At 40.4% G+C, this 15,945-nt stretch overlaps 1 protein-coding gene across 1 annotated transcript in view; it reads right to left on the bottom strand.

The window, feature by feature from the left end:
- SH3BP5 (SH3 domain binding protein 5) overlaps positions 1-3,087 on the bottom strand; it is a 66,353-nt gene extending 63,266 nt beyond the window's left edge. The window contains exon 1 of the mRNA XM_032235704.1: positions 2,374-3,087. Coding sequence (XP_032091595.1) covers positions 2,374-2,463 — 90 coding nt within the window. The 5' untranslated portion in view covers positions 2,464-3,087. The remainder of the gene's footprint in view (positions 1-2,373) is intronic.
- Between the last annotated feature and the right edge of the window lie 12,858 nt (positions 3,088-15,945).

Here is a 15,945-nt window from a genome sequence, read left to right as displayed (position 1 = left end):
GTTAAAAAACAGAACCAATTTTGTGTAGGGGTTAAAATGCTGACCTAAAAACCATGAGGCTGTGAGTTTTAATCTGGTTTGAAAGGTTATGATATGGGTGTCATTGAGCCCGTTATTCTCTCTCAGTTCAACCCTCCTCATAAGGTTACTATTTCAGGGAAAATAAGAGGAAGAAGGAGTACAGATAGTCTAAACTTATAACCATTCATTTAGTAACTGTTCAAAGTTACAAAAGCAATGAAAACATTTAATTACAACCATTCCACTTTTATAACCATTGCAACATCTTTGCAGTCATATGATCAAAATTGAAGCACTTAGCAACTGGTGTGTATTATGATGAATACAGCATCCTGGAGTCATGTGGTCATAATTTGGGACCTTCTCAGCCAGTTTGACAAGTCAATCAGGGAAGCTGAATTTGCTTAACAACCATATGGTTCACTTAATAACCATGGTAAAAAGGTCAAATCGATTGCAACTCATCTAACCATCTTGCTTTTGATCTCAATTGTCTTAAGAAGGATAACTGGTATATTGGCCGCACGTTACTTATAAAATAATACAAGTAAAAGTTTAAAAAATCAAATACATAAATAACTAACTATAAAGGAACAGTCTCCTTCAAGCCAGGGACTGACAGGGAGGGAAGGAAAGGAAAAAGAGCTTCTTCTTTCAAACAATGTTTTGGATCATTTGCAGTCCATTGCTTTTTATTTTAACTTTGCTTCCCTGTCTATGGAAAGGTATTATGAAACTCTATTGAAAGGAATAGTTGCAGTGAATTGCCAATGTAATTGGCTGGTAAACATTTCCCATTCATGGCAGTATCATGATTATTGTTACCAACCCCAATCTGATAAAATGAAGGAAACTCTTAAATTATTGGCATGAGTATCATAAGAATGAATATAGCATTTTTTGTTTAAAAAAGTGGACTGTAAAAGCAATCAGGATTTTATTCATAACAAAGTCCACTTAAATGTATTCCAAAGAGTTTAAGAAATAAATTTAGGGGGAAAGCAAACACAATTCCAAATAATAAATCACAAAAATCACAGAATAGTTACAAACCACGGCCAGCAAAATGAAACCAAGATTGAGACACTGGCATCACTGAATGAATGCATTTGTGCCAGACAACTGGCAATATAAATCTTTTAGTGGGCAACAGATCTGCTACAGAAGAACCACGTAGAGAAAGAATTTCGTAGAAAATGTGCAATGGTTATGCGATTTAAAAAGTGCCATTTCCTTAGTCACCAATAAATCTTTCTTCTGATTCCCAAACTACAAATTTCCACTACATTCACAAATTAGCCAAGTTTGTAGTTGGGAAGGAGATGCTTCCTACAACTTTTAGCAGCAATAGGAAAAGTGAGAGATTGTAATAATATATAACATCCCTTCCTATGTATTCTGTCAAAGTGGCACCAGTCTTTATGTTAACCTCCTCAATCTGAGTTAAATCTACATCTAGATATCTTTCCCTCAAGTCAAACTATCACACATACACTTTTATTGGCAATGATATAAAACTGATTTGCCACCCTCCTTTTTCCAGGATGATTTTTTTTTTGTCCATTTTTATGGCTTTGGGATTTCATAGCTGTTTTCCATCCAGGTATCAAGGCACTTTTCATGATTAGCTGTATCCAGTTAAATGCTGTCACCTGAGATCTGCAGACCAGCATGGGGATGATCTGAACTACTACAATACATCAGAGTTTGGGGACATCCAGAGACTTACACTTTCTTCATGACAGGGTCACGGTGACATTTAGAACAGGAGCTGGCATCATCTACTAACAATGATGAAGTACTGCCTTTTAATAGGACTACAGCAAGATCCTGTGGATTAAATTACCCCCAAGGCCCTTTCCGATCTTTTCTAACTTGCCCCCAACCTTTTAGAGTTCTTCTAGGTCACGAGACCTTGGTGGTCTCCCATTGTGGAGAGGAGCTGAATCCAGGAAACTGAAGCAAACTGGGAGAGGAAGGATCCGCCACGAGAAAGAAAATGCCGATCCGTAGATGAAGAATAAAGCCCCTTTAGAAACAGGAGCATTTTTCCTTTGAAATGAGTTTCTCCAGCCAGGTGTAGAAATACGTTGGCTGAAATCTAATAAAGCCAAAGCCAAAAACGGGAGGGGACCCACCACCATCAAAATAACGGATAGAAACGCCCGAGGGAGAAAAAGCGAACGATATTCAGGAAGATTCAAAGAACAAGGGCGTACAACGCGCGCTTACTTTGTAATTACAGACCTTCTCGCACCCCGATCCTATCACCCCACCCACTTTCCACTGCAATCATGCTTTGGGGCCACTCTCCCAAGGATCTCGGGTAGAGCGATCAGAGGCTCCGCTTACTTGTATCCTGGGGTCCACTTCCTCCTCTTCTTCCGGGGGTTGCAACGGGCTCCCTTTCTCCGCCGCGGTCCTCTTAGAGTCAAGGTCCATGTTGGCTGAGCGTGATTTGGCGATCCAGAGATGAGGGAACGGAGCCTATCTCTGCGCTTTGAGAAGCCGAGGGGCCGCCGCCAAGCTGCTCCAGCAGCCTGGGTTCCACTGGCAGAGGACTGTGCCGGCCCTTCGCGGTGATCTGACCGTTTTGCTCCTCGCCGCAAGGCTGCGCCAGAAAGAACGCTTCTCTGTCAGCGAAAAGGAGAAGGAAATGTGCCTCGCCCCCTTGCTGCCGCCGCAACTGCTGTTATTAAAGCGGCGGCGGTGCTGTCACAGAGCGGATCTGTCCCTCCTTGACACCTATATGCGAGTCCCACTGTATCAGGCGCCTCCTTCCCCAAAGTAATGAAAGCAAGGCCTCCGAATAATAATGCAGTAGCTGCAACAAAGCGGTTAAATGCGGTTAAGTAATACAAGTTCCCCCCGAGCCATTCGATTCTTTTAGGGCTGCAGAATTGCTCTCCTCTGCTTGGGATCGCTTCGGCAATTCTCACGTATCATCACCCTACTCGTTACCCCGCGAACTAGGAGGCCCCAGAATCACGCCCTCGAGTGTCCTGGGAAACCATCCTCGCTGCTTTCTGGCGAACCCGCAAGGATATTGGTGGGCGCCTGACAGATAAAGGACTCGAGATGGCCCGGAAGCTTTTGCTAAGGGCAGTTGCTTCAATAGGCACACAACTGATTGCCACCAGCGGATAGGTGTGCACTGCATGTAGGAAATGGATGACCTACGGCAGGTAAACAGCCATTGATTAGTTGGTTGATATGTACATCAGGGTCTCAGAAATGCTACTCTGGGTAGCTTACAATAATGAATGCAAAATCACATCACACCAACATTGAAAAAGTCAACAAAAACAAAAGCCACAATTAGGGCACATCAAGAGGTACTTCCTCCCCGCACCAAGTCTTAAAGTCTTCTGAAGGCTAGGAGAAAGAGATCCTTCCACCGAACTATAAAAATAAGAGAGGAGTGTAAGCAACTTTTTTCTATATACATCATATACATACATACATACATACATACATACATACATACATACATACATGGTAACTATATTCCCATAGTATCCTAAGTCATGCTTTGCTTAATAGTTTATGCCACACATAATTACCTTACTTAATGTAACCTAATAAATCAAAATACAGTTTATAAAACAAATCATATGAGTTAACATAGCATCGTAATAGTAATAAATCCAATTAATAGATTGGAAGAAAATATTCTAAATTAAGGTTTCCTGGGCTGTGAACATTCTTCCTTTTAGATAATCTAGATCAGGGTGTCAAATTGGCAGCCCATGGGCCAGATGTTTCACACACAGGCCATGCCCACCCTAGCTCCATAAAAGGGAAAAACATTGTGATACATCACTAACGTCAACATGACACCACAAGTTTGATATCCATGATCTAGACTCTAAATGTACTACACAACAGAGCCCTTCTCTGTTAACTAGAAAGGTGCAGAAAGACTGTGCATATGTGCTATACTAATTATTGAATATATCATATACAATCTGTTTGATTACTTTTTCTGGAAAGCCATTTACTTACATCTTTATTATAAAAATCTCAGAAATACTGGTGCATCCAGGATGAACTATCATATCTCTTGTAGAAAATGAATATGCATATTACCAGGAAGACTATCATTTCCATATTAAAGACCATTTTGAAAAGAATTGGGTACAAAAAAACAGATTTGGACTGATTGGAGAAATGACAATTGTTATTGAATATGTCCTACTGTTTTTTTCTGTAATCTTTTTTGCACCTTTTTGATATTGTCTGATAACTAATAAAATGTATTTTTATTATATTGTAGCACACAATAAAAATAGGACCTTGTAGGTCATCTAGTCCAACCCCCTGCTCATGCAGGAGACCCTATGCCATTTCTGACAAGTAGCTGCCCAGTCTCTTCATCTCATCACAAGTTCATGTGACATGCCAGCAGAGTCAAGGTAGGCTTTTTTTTTTTTTTTTTTTGTCATGCTGAGTCCAAAAGGTTTGCCATCCTGGCCTAGTAGTAGTAGTAGATGGAGTGCACAAAATGGCGTTCAAAAAAGCATGAAGTGTATATAAAGTGAATCGGTTCCACCACAAAACCGTGTTCGACTAAACCGCGCTCGACGAAACCGCGTAGCAGACATCATCAACAGGGCGACAACAGCACGGAGACAGAAGCACGCTGTAAACGCTAAACCTAAAATTAACACCTAAACCTAAACCTAACCCCCCTAAACCTAATCCTAAACCTAACTCTAAACCTAACCCTAAACCTAACCCTTAACCTAACCCTAAACCTAATCCTAACCCTTAACCTAACCCTAAACCTAACACTAACCCCTAACCTAACCCTAAACCTAACACTAAAGCTAACCCTAAAGCTAACCGTTATCTTAAGTTGAATCGGCTTGCTTTCAAAGCGCTATTTAAAGCGCCCTTCTTTCTCCGCACTGGCTGTTGTTGCCCTGTTGATGACATCAGCAACGCGGTTTAATCGGGCGCGGCTTAGTCGAGCGTGGTTTTGACGGGTCACGAAGTGAATCTCCTCCCTCCTCCAAAAATATAAAAATGTCATAAAAATATGGCATGCCAGGCTCCTTGTCAACTGAAGCACAATGTAATGCATTCTTTAGAATAAACAGCACACATGTTCTTCATGCTTTTTCCTGATTCATGTTCTTTCCTGAAGGATGAACCAACCCCTCTTTATTTGTTTAATCAAAGATCTGGGCTATTTTCAGAATTGCATTCTTTCTGATATAACCATGTAATAAAGATAGAGCTACTACTTCTGAGTGTGCTTCTTGTCTAGAATAATTAGCAAGATTGACAAAATTGGAACAGCTAAAGCTGAATATAAGATGTCTCTATGACCGTGATGGCGAACCTATGACACATGTGCCACTGGAGCTAGCATCCCAGCTAAATTCCATCAAGCATGTGCATGCCTCCCGCCAGCCTGCTGGTTTTTGGGTCTCTGCTGTGCATGCATGGGGTGTGGTGTGCATGGGTGATCACAGATGTGCATGCATGCACAGGGGGGCGGAGTAGCACGGGGAGTCACACAAATGCGTGGGGGATGGGAGAACACAGGCGGGTGGCATGTGCATGTGTGAGAGGTGCAGCACACATAGGGTTGTGTGCACATGCGTGGGTGATTGCACATGTATTGCCTCATGAATCCATGTGCGCGGAGTCGCACGCCTGCACACATGCTTTCAGCACGTGATGACAAAACGGTTAGCCATCGCTGCTCTATGATGACCTGTGGCTGAGGCATAGGTAACTTTGTGAAGATATATTCTGTAAAATTGTAAACAAAACAGGATGTAAACTAAGCTGTAGATCTCAAATCTATTGTGTTCAGTTGCAAAGGTAATGCTACAGAATGAGTTAGTTTGTTTATCTAGATGTGATATCACTAAATCTAGCTGGATGGCAAATTGATTTTGAAAAGTCAAGAAGAATCAAATAATGATATGATACTATACCATGCAATACAATATGGTATACGACAGGATGCATTAAGTCCGCTGGATATGATGTAATAAATGCATTGATATGATAGAAGACCACCGGAAAATCTTAGAGCTATAGGATGAGACGGGGGGGGGGGGAAGTAATATCAGCAGATGGCAGGGACAAACCAATATCAAATACTTGCTAAGAAAACTTTCTGTATGTGTCCATGAAGTCTCCAGGATATAAGGAGACTTCACCTTTAACCTCACCAACATCAGTGGAGTTTATTCCCAAGGAGTGCTCATAGTTTAAGATAATTACCTCTCTTAGAGTAAGATATCACTAAACCCTTTATGACTGAAATAGTTATGGCTGTTCCTGACCTGTCATGCAAATGTATTGTTTTATAGTTAGAAAGAAGAGAGAGATGGCAGTAGAAACGCTAAACTGTTTAAGAAAAAAATCTGGCAATATTATTTCAAGAGAATATATAATAGATGTTCAATCTATCTCTAGGTTAAACAGCTTTAGATACCGTGTTTCCCTCAGAATATGACCTGGTCTTATTTTCTTTTGATCTCTGAAAAAATGGCTAGGGCTTCTTTTCAGGGGTGTCTTAATTTTTTTTGTCTTACCTTTCAGGGCAGCTCAGTGTCCCACAGAAGCCAAAAATGGCACTTCGGCTCTGGTCTCTGCTACCGCAAGACATTGCTGGCACTCTTTGAACATGCTTGAGGCCAGCGAGCAGATGCATTTGGAGGCACAGTTGCAGCTTCTTCCTGCTTTAGCTTTGCCTTGAGTTGGGAGCTGGCTGTTCATGGTGAAAGGGTGGTTTAATTTGCTTGCAAGGTATTTCTAAAGCCTCAGCAGAAGGGGAGGGTCACTTGGGTGGTAGGCTGAGAAAGTGGGGTTAATACATGAGGTGTCGGTACAGGTCGAGCTTGGCATTTCACCTTCTTGTGTTTTGCTAACTTTTGGCTGCACACAAGGAAAGCAAAAGGAGAAGAGACCTAGCTTGTTTCTCTCCCCCAAATTCCACCAGAAATGAGTCTTTGTGAGGCTTGTCACACTGCCTCGTCGCGCAGTCTCTCACAGCAGGACACTGCAAGGCTTGTTTCATGGCGTACGGTGGTGGTGGCACCGCCATGAAGTTTATCATACCGGCACAGCCTCTTGGAGCAGGATGTCACAAGACTTGTTGTGGTGCTGCACGAGCCACAACAGGACTTGCAGAGTCCTGTTACGAGAGGCCATGCCAGTATGACAAACTCGTGAAGACCCATTTCTGGTGGAGTTTGGGGAAGAGAAACAAGTCAGGGTCTCTGTGATGAAGCTTGCAGTGGTATTGCCACTCATGTGCAATCCACAACAAACCTTGCAGTGTCTTGCTCCAAGAGGCTGTGCCGTTATGGCAAACCTCATGATGGTGCTACTGCTCCCATGCACAATGGCACAAGAAGCTTTGCAGCGCTCTCCATGAGAGGCTGCATGAGGAGCTGGCACGACGAGCCTCACAAAGACTCATTCTAGTGGAGTTTGGGGAAAAGAAACAAGCCACAGTCTCTGCTGCTTTTGCTTTCTTTGTGTGCAGCCAAAAGTTTGCAAAAGGCAGGAAGGTTAAATGCCAAGTGCCCAAATGAGGGCAAAGCTAAAACAGGAAAAAGCGGCGACTCATATCTTGCTGCAAGTGGCCGTGAGTGGCTGTAGAAGTCGGGTAACCATGTGACAGGGGTCGGGGCATAGGAGGGCTGACCACAACATTCCTAAGGTAAGTGGGTGTGGGGCACGTGGGGCAACTGCCCCCCACCTCAGCTTGATTTTTAAGCCTGCACTTCACCTTTTTTTGTACAACCAGATGGTGGGTGGGGTTCAATTCGGGCTTATTTTGGGGGGTAGGGCTTGTTTTAGGCACAAGCATGAAAATCAGGCTAGGACTTGTTTTCCAGGTAGGTCATTTGGGGGGGGGAAACAGAGTGTTTTTCTTTGTATGTGTCTGTGACAGAAAGAGAGAGGGGGGGCAGACAGACAGAGAGACCCAGGGATAGAGAAATCTTTGCTCTTAATAGGTTTTTGCTGATTAGCGTTGAATAATGAGCCTTTACTGTTTACTAATAGATAAAATATGAGATATAAGTTTTACTCTTTTTCTGCCATGATCGGCAAGCGAATCACACAATCATTAAGCAGATCCATTAACTTTGCTTATTGGAACCCCTCTGGGAAGATTGCAAAAGATGATCACATGATCCTGGAACAGACACTGAAACTATTATATGTACATCTTGACCCCTTCCAGTCTGGCTTCAGGCCCGGTTACAGCACTGAAACCGCTTTGGTCGCATTGACCGATGATCTCTGGAGAGCCAGAGATGGAGGCCACGCGTCCATCCTGGTTCTCCTTGACCTCTCAGCGGCTTTCGATACCATCGACCATGGTATCCTTCTGCGACGACTGCGGGAGGTGGGGGTGGGCGGCACTGTTTTACAGTGGTTCTCCTCCTACCTCTCGGACAGGTCGCAGTCGGTGTTGGTGGGGAGGGAGAGATCGTCCCCGAGGCCCCTAACCTATGGGGTGCCGCAGGGCTCGGTTCTGTCCCCCCTGCTATTTAACATATACATGAAACCGCTGGGCGAGATCATTCGGAGGCACGGGATTAAGTACCACCAATATGCGGATGATACGCAGTTGTATCTGTCCGCCCCGTGCCAACTCAATGAAGCGGTGGACGTGATGAACTGGGGCCTTGAGGCTGTTAAAGACTGGATGAGAGCTAACAAACTGGTGCTCAACCCGGAAAAGACCGAGTGGCTGTTGTGTTTTCCTCCCAAAAATTCGGCTAGTGTTCCATCAATCAGGCTGGGGGGACAAAATTTATACCCCTCAGACAGGGTCCGCAACTTGGGAGTCCTCCTGGACCCACAGCTGAGTTTCGACCATCACTTGTCAGCTGTGACCAGGGGGGCATTTGCCCAGGTTCGCCTGGTGCGCCAGTTGCGGCCCTACCTGAACCGGGAGGCTCTCACAACAGTCACTCGAGCCCTTGTGATCTCTAGGCTGGAATACTGCAATGTGCTCTACATGGGGCTGCCCTTGAAGAGCATCCGACGACTTCAGCTAGTTCAGAACGCGGCCGCGCGAGTGATCATGGGCGCACCATGGTTCGCCCATATAACACCGATCCTCCGTGAGCTGCGCTGGCTACCTGTCGATCGTCGGGTGCACTTCAAGGTTTTACTTACCACCTATAAAGCGCTCCATGGTAGTGGATCTGGCTATCTGAGAGACCGCCTCCTGCCAATTACCTCCCTGCGTCCCATCAGATCGCACAGAGTAGGCCTCCTCCGAATTCCATCCGCCAGTCAGTGCCGACTGGCGACTACGCGGAGGAGAGCCTTCTCAGTTGCAGCTCCGACACTATGGAACAACCTCCCCGTGGAGATCCGTACCCTCACCACCGTCCAGGCCTTCCGCACAGCCCTCAAGAACTGGCTATCCCGTCAGGCCTGGGGATAGGATTACTCTCACCCCGCCCGAATGTTGAGTGAATGGTGTGTTTTTATGGTTAGTTTCTTTTATTCACGTTTTTTTTTTTTTCTTCTTTTTAAGTCTTGTCTTGCACTCCCTTCCCTCCATTGTTGTAAGCCGCCCTGAGTCCCCTCAGGGAAAAGGGCGGCATATAAATGTTTAATAAAATCCAAAAAAAATCCAAATCCAAATACATGCCAGTTACAAGTACCTAAATTTTAATCATTTTTCCTGAGTGTAAACTGGAATCTGTCTTCCTGAAATTTTAATCTAGTATTTTATAGCCTAAAGTCTAGAATGATAGACAAGAGAATTTGACCTTGTATAACTTTTCAGATTTTTGAAAAACACTACCATATCCCCCCTATCAATATTCCGGTGGCTGACTGTTCTGATTGTGGAGTGTCTTTAGGGGAGGATCAAAAAAGTCAAGATGATGAGTGATATTGTGATTAAAGTCTCACCCCTTTTTTACATGTTTATGCATATGATATGCAAATTAAAAAGGAACAAGGCTTTAGTTGTGCTGAAGAAATGATATTTCTTCATTGATCTATCTAAGCTGTAATGAATCCTTTTCCATATGAAGTGCAGGGCAGAAATATTTTAAATATAAACAAAGATAAATCAGCCTCATATGCAGGTGGATGACCACAATTGAGACTATAAATTTAGTTAAGCAAAGTGGTCACTATGTAAAACTGCAACTGTACTTACTTTAGCTTTTCTTTGCTTTACAGATATGCAGAAACTGTAAATGCAAGGATTATAATAAACTTATTTTTTCATCAGCACTATAAATATGAACAATTGCTAACCAAGACAGTCACAGAACAAGTCTGTGTATATTTTTCTCCATGTAATTACATATAAGATTGAGACTCCAATCTTTGTATTTAATTATTATTCTCCCCCCCCCTCCATTCCTTTTATTTTCACCAGTAGCAAGAATGGAAAATATCATATGAATGCACAATTTTGTCATGATTGAGTTCAAATATTATCACTTTGAGAAGAGCTAATATATATGTCTGAAGGCTTGGTCATTAGGTATTACTCTACCATTCAGGGCTGAAAACTTTGCCCAGAAAAAAAAATCTTGGAAAATAGCTATCGAGGAGTGATATGAATATCTTATTCCCCAGAACCATTGCTCCTAATTCTCGCACAAACTGAATAAAAATAGCAAGTTTATGGACCTTACTTTCCCATCCTGTTAAGAAATTGCCTCCAATAATTTTGCTTCCAGATTCAGGGAATCTCGTTTGTTTGAGATCTGATTCTGGGTGACAAAATCATCAATGAACTGGGCACCTTCCTAATTAGACACTGTGCAAAACAGTACAAATCTAGGTCACACTTTCCATGGTGAGAAGGAAAATATCAGCTCATAATTACTTAGGAGAACATATACCTTCATCTTCCACATCTAGAGATTTGGAAACTACTGACTATTGCTCAGATTTTGTTTTCAGTTGTTCCATATATGATCACTTCCAGGAGTTTCCAATTCTTTTCCAGGCCCCTCTGGTTTCTCCAAGTACCTACATTTCAACATGTGCTCCAGGACAAACAAGATACTACACAGCATATCCAAGGCAGAGATGACTTATTATTGTTTTATTGGAGTAGTTATTCTTAAAATTACATTTAAATTGGCATATAATGTACATGTTATGTTTTTACATTTCTTTGCATTCAGAAGACCAAAATTGCCTATAATGGTTAATGTATGATTCCCAATTGAATTACAAACCAAAATACAAACACATGCCTGTGTGTACTTGCACGTAGGCTTCATGAGTTTATAGACTATACCGGGTCTTCTATTTATAATCACAATTAAGTCAAACATTTATGTTGCTAAGCGAGACATTTGTTGAGTGCATTTTGCTCCATTTTATGACTTTTCTTGCTACAGCTGTTGTGAATCACTGCAATTGTTAAATTAATAACATGGTTGCTAAGTCAATCTGGATTCCCCATTGACTTTGCTTGTCAGGTTTGCCACATGTGATTACATGATTCCAGACACAGCAATATGAATCAGTTGCCACACATATTGATTTTGATCATGTAGCAATGGAGATGCTACAACAGTCGTAAGTGTAAAAAATGGTCATAAGTCACTTTTTCAGTACCATTTTAACTTTGAATGGTTACTAAATGAACAGTTATAAGTAGAGGACTACCCGTAGTTCTTATTTCTGCTGATGAAGAAGCTGGTGTTAGGAACAAAACAGAATATTTCTTTTTCTGGCCAACAGTTGTAAGCAGATCTTATTATCTAGAGTTTTTTGTGATATGAACAAATAAGGAACTTAAGCAAGGTGGAGTAGGAGGATATTGCTTTTTTAACCTAAATATAATAGGTTCTGGGAGACCTATTGAGATGGTCTTATCCCCCCACCCCCAATCCATTTACCATCTGCTTCCTCATTCACTGCCAGTCTTTCCTGGGACTTTGTTAACAGTGCAGGTGGTTTCCTATACATCTGACAATTTGCATAACCTGCCTTTTATTTCTGAACTTGCTCAACAAATACTTTCTTATCTGCATGGATTCTGATGACATCTATTCTATCTCATGACGTTTGTCTGTTACCAAGTCATTTTAGAGTTCTTCTCAGTCTTATCCTTTCTATTTCATTTTTGTCTTTGAGATCTTCAGCTCTCAGCTATAAATACTTGTGATTAGTTAAGCCAAATCTGAAAGCTAGTTTGGTGTAGTGGTTAAGGAACTGAACTAGAAACTAGGAAACAAGTCAGCTGGATGACCTTAGTCCAGTCACTTTCTCCCAACCATAAAATGGAAGCAATGACAAACTACCGTATTTGTGAAATCTTGCCAGAAAAACTTCAGAAACTTGTACAGGCAGTCACCAGGAGTCAATATTGACTCAACAGCACTATATGTATGTATGTAACCCAAAATAATTATTGATATACATCAGGCCAAAGGCTATAAAACCTAGCATAGAACTAGAAATATCCTCTTGCTAGTTAACAAATTAGGGCATGAGTTCTCAAAATGTGCAATATTGTAACCCAATGATCAAATGAATTTAGTTTCATTTATCACTTCATGAATGAAAATTATATAATCATAAATAAAACAGCTGTAATTGATTTTGACAAATGCCTATGCCAAGACACCAGTCATTATTTGTCAACTGCAAGTCTGATCAATAACCAAGAAGAAAACAACTGCAGCTAGTCTTGAATAATTATTTTTTGAGGGTTTGTTCTATTAATCTATTTTAAACTGGGGTTACAGTGTCTTTCTGCTGATTTACAATAGGATATTCAATCTCATTTGGGAATATGGGCAATCTTTGTTTTCCTTTTCTTAGGAGAAATCTGTTGGGAAATCTAGGAGTGTTCAAAAGTCAAGTTCAATGTTATCAAAGCCCAACTTTGTTTTGCTTTTGTTTTTGTAAATCACTGAAATAACCCAGAGCTACAACTAAGCCTTGTACAACAAAGCATTTCATGCCAAAGCATCACTTTTTCAAGTCAGTAATGCCATGTTCTTCAATGAGGTGCTATGACCCAATATCTTTCACTAAGCTGTTTCAATCTCTTCTGCATAGTGAAATTGCTGGGCATCAGACTCAAGAGTGACACAAGTAAAGCAACACCACTTCATTTCCTTTAATTTTTAGAAGGAAAGTAGCATTGCTTCATGAAGTATCTTTTGCACAAAGTCTTGCACAAGCCATATTCCCTTTTCTCCCAAGTACCATTTTTCCCCAGGAGTAGCATGCAAGTTCTTGCAGAGATTAGGATCTCTGATATAGAGATTCTGAATTTAGGCTGTGGACCACAAGTTGCCCACTGCTGGTCAAGCCTCCACTGTTTCTTGACAAACCGTTGTTTACATTCTAAGGCACAAAATAGGAAAAATTTTAATAAGTATCACAGTTTCCTGATAACTTCTAATGTTATGTGAACCTAGCCACTATGGTCTGTAGACCATGAGAGGACTTAATTTTGTATATGAAATCACAAACTGAACTATGCTTTATAAGCTTCAGTGGTTAAGACAGAATCAAACCATATTATCTCTTAGAATCTTATGTGAATTAAAAGACTGTGTAAGCTGTAATCTTAATATTTGTTTTGATTTAAAATGTTATGAGAACAATGCCAGGGTTATGGTAGCAATTTCTGAAAGTTTAGCATATAAAGAACCATTGTGGCTGGCTCATCAAATCACAAATTAGCACAATGTGATTCCAAATAATTTCCTCAAACACAAATCAGATTCTGGTTTCCCAATGTTGAAAAGGAAAGAAAAAAATATGAGTATTTTCTGTTTCTCTTACATAATAGAGAAATCTCAAAGTGAATATACTAATTTTGTAACCATGTTAAAGAAAAGGGAACTGACTTGTGGTCATTTGATCAACTCACACTATCTGAGATGTAAATGATATACAATACATGTATATTCTTATATCTTCATTTCAAATGAATGTAAATTCTTAGGGGAAATCCACTTTTAAAACTGCCATGTTTCCTCTGAGCTACTTTTGCACTTTCTATATCTTCTCAATTTAGTTCCTGTCTACAAGTGCTTTTAAAATGTAGACTTCCTTGTTTATGAACCTGCAGATTTATGGATAATATTCCCATCAGCTCCAAAGTTAGGACATGATTAAGTAGCTTGAAGAACACCCTATTTGTATGTAGACCAGTTACCATCACAACTACAAAAAGCTGCCACTTATATATTTGTCTTACAAATCAAAGATGCAGTGAACCTATTTCATCATTTAATCGATTTTTTAAAAAAAACATTGGCTTAATTCATACATTACACTAAGCAATAATATTGATTGTAGTTTAACTTGCTGCACTAGTCAAGTCACTGTAGACAGTAAACTGTGGTAAAAATAAAGTATGGTTTAGTAATTACCACCGTGTTTGCCTGATGTGCTACATTATAAATCTCACTGTACTGGAAAAATTATCCTTAAATTAACATGGATATCATGAGGTACATAACCTAAGGTGTAGCATACAGATTAAAACCATAAAAGATGACAGTATTTCCATATTTACAGAAGAGGAGATACTTTTTTCATATCAAAGTTAAGGAAATTGTGGGAAATTCCAATTCCCAAAGTGGTACTACCAACTTTGGGTCAGGGATCATAGAGTAAGGAGCACAGGGTAAGGATCCATTTCTAATGGTAGAACAAAAAAAACCCCAAACAATTACTTAGTCAGCCCACTTTATTTTGGATTTTCTGAATGATGAACTCTTAGATCGCTATTGTGATCTAATTAAGAAATATCTTAACAGCAAAAAGGGATTGTCAAGGAATTATCCCTTTTTTCTTTCTTGTTACCATATAATTTTAGACAGCCACTCTTAACATTATATAACAATACAGAAGAAGTTTATGAGCCTCTGATCCTGTTGTGTATATGCCAGACAGAAGAATCAGTAATGAATTTCTTTTTATAACTTTAGTAACAAATAATAAGGCATATGGATGAAAGTAAACTGAAGACATAAGCAAAACAAGAACTGATCCATGTAACAGAAATGTAGAAAAATTAGTTATGTCACAATGTTGCACAGAGTTTTGCTGCATGAACTGGTGATATCACAGGAACCCAGTGAGACTATCTCTTAATTTGTTTTGAAAACAGTTACTAAGTAATCATCCTATCGACATATTGTGCAAGTACATTCCAACCTATCAGTACCACACTTTTACCTGCCTTCTTCAGTGCTATAAAACTTTAAAGATAAAGGTTCCCCTCACACATGTGTTAGTCATTCCCGACTCTAGGGGACAGTGCTTATTTCCATTTCAAAGCCAAAGAGCCTGTCTGAAGACGTCCGAAGACGCTGTCCAAAGACGTCTCAATGGTCAAAGATGGCCCCTATTTTTCTACTTGCATTTTTTACGTGTTTTCGAACTGCTAGGTTGGCAGAAGCTGGGACAAGTAACGGGAGCTCACTCCATTACGTGGCACTAGGGATTCAAATCACCAAACTGATCAATAAGCTTAGCGTCTTAGCCACCGTCCCTTATAAAACTATAGTGTAATGTAAATGAAAATGAATATAACTGATCAAAAAGAAAACCATAAACTAATTAGCTATGAATTATACGATATCCAATATAGTCAATAGAGCACCCCAAATAATGCCATTTTTACCAATTAACTTTTAAATCATTCAAAAATAAGATTGAAAATATTCAAATATTAAATTTAGTAACAGTCAATATATCATTCTAAGCCATTGTTTGGTTTTAAACATGGTTTCTTAACTTATAATATCAGTGTTCATACACTAAGTCATGGTTTCCTTAACCCAAGTATAATAGCTGACTGCGATGCAGCTTTCTTCATACAAGTTTTTATGCCAGCAATAAATAAAGAGAAGGTATCTACCCTATTCTTCTAATCTCTTGTGACTTATAAATTTCATAAAATGAAAATGAGGAACATAA

Source organism: Thamnophis elegans, chromosome Z (genome assembly GCF_009769535.1).
Source record: "Thamnophis elegans isolate rThaEle1 chromosome Z, rThaEle1.pri, whole genome shotgun sequence".
In the NCBI taxonomy this organism is placed as follows: Eukaryota; Metazoa; Chordata; class Lepidosauria; order Squamata; family Colubridae; genus Thamnophis; species Thamnophis elegans.
The sequence above is the reverse complement of the archived record's forward strand: the minus strand, read 5'-3'. Positions and strand labels throughout refer to the sequence as shown.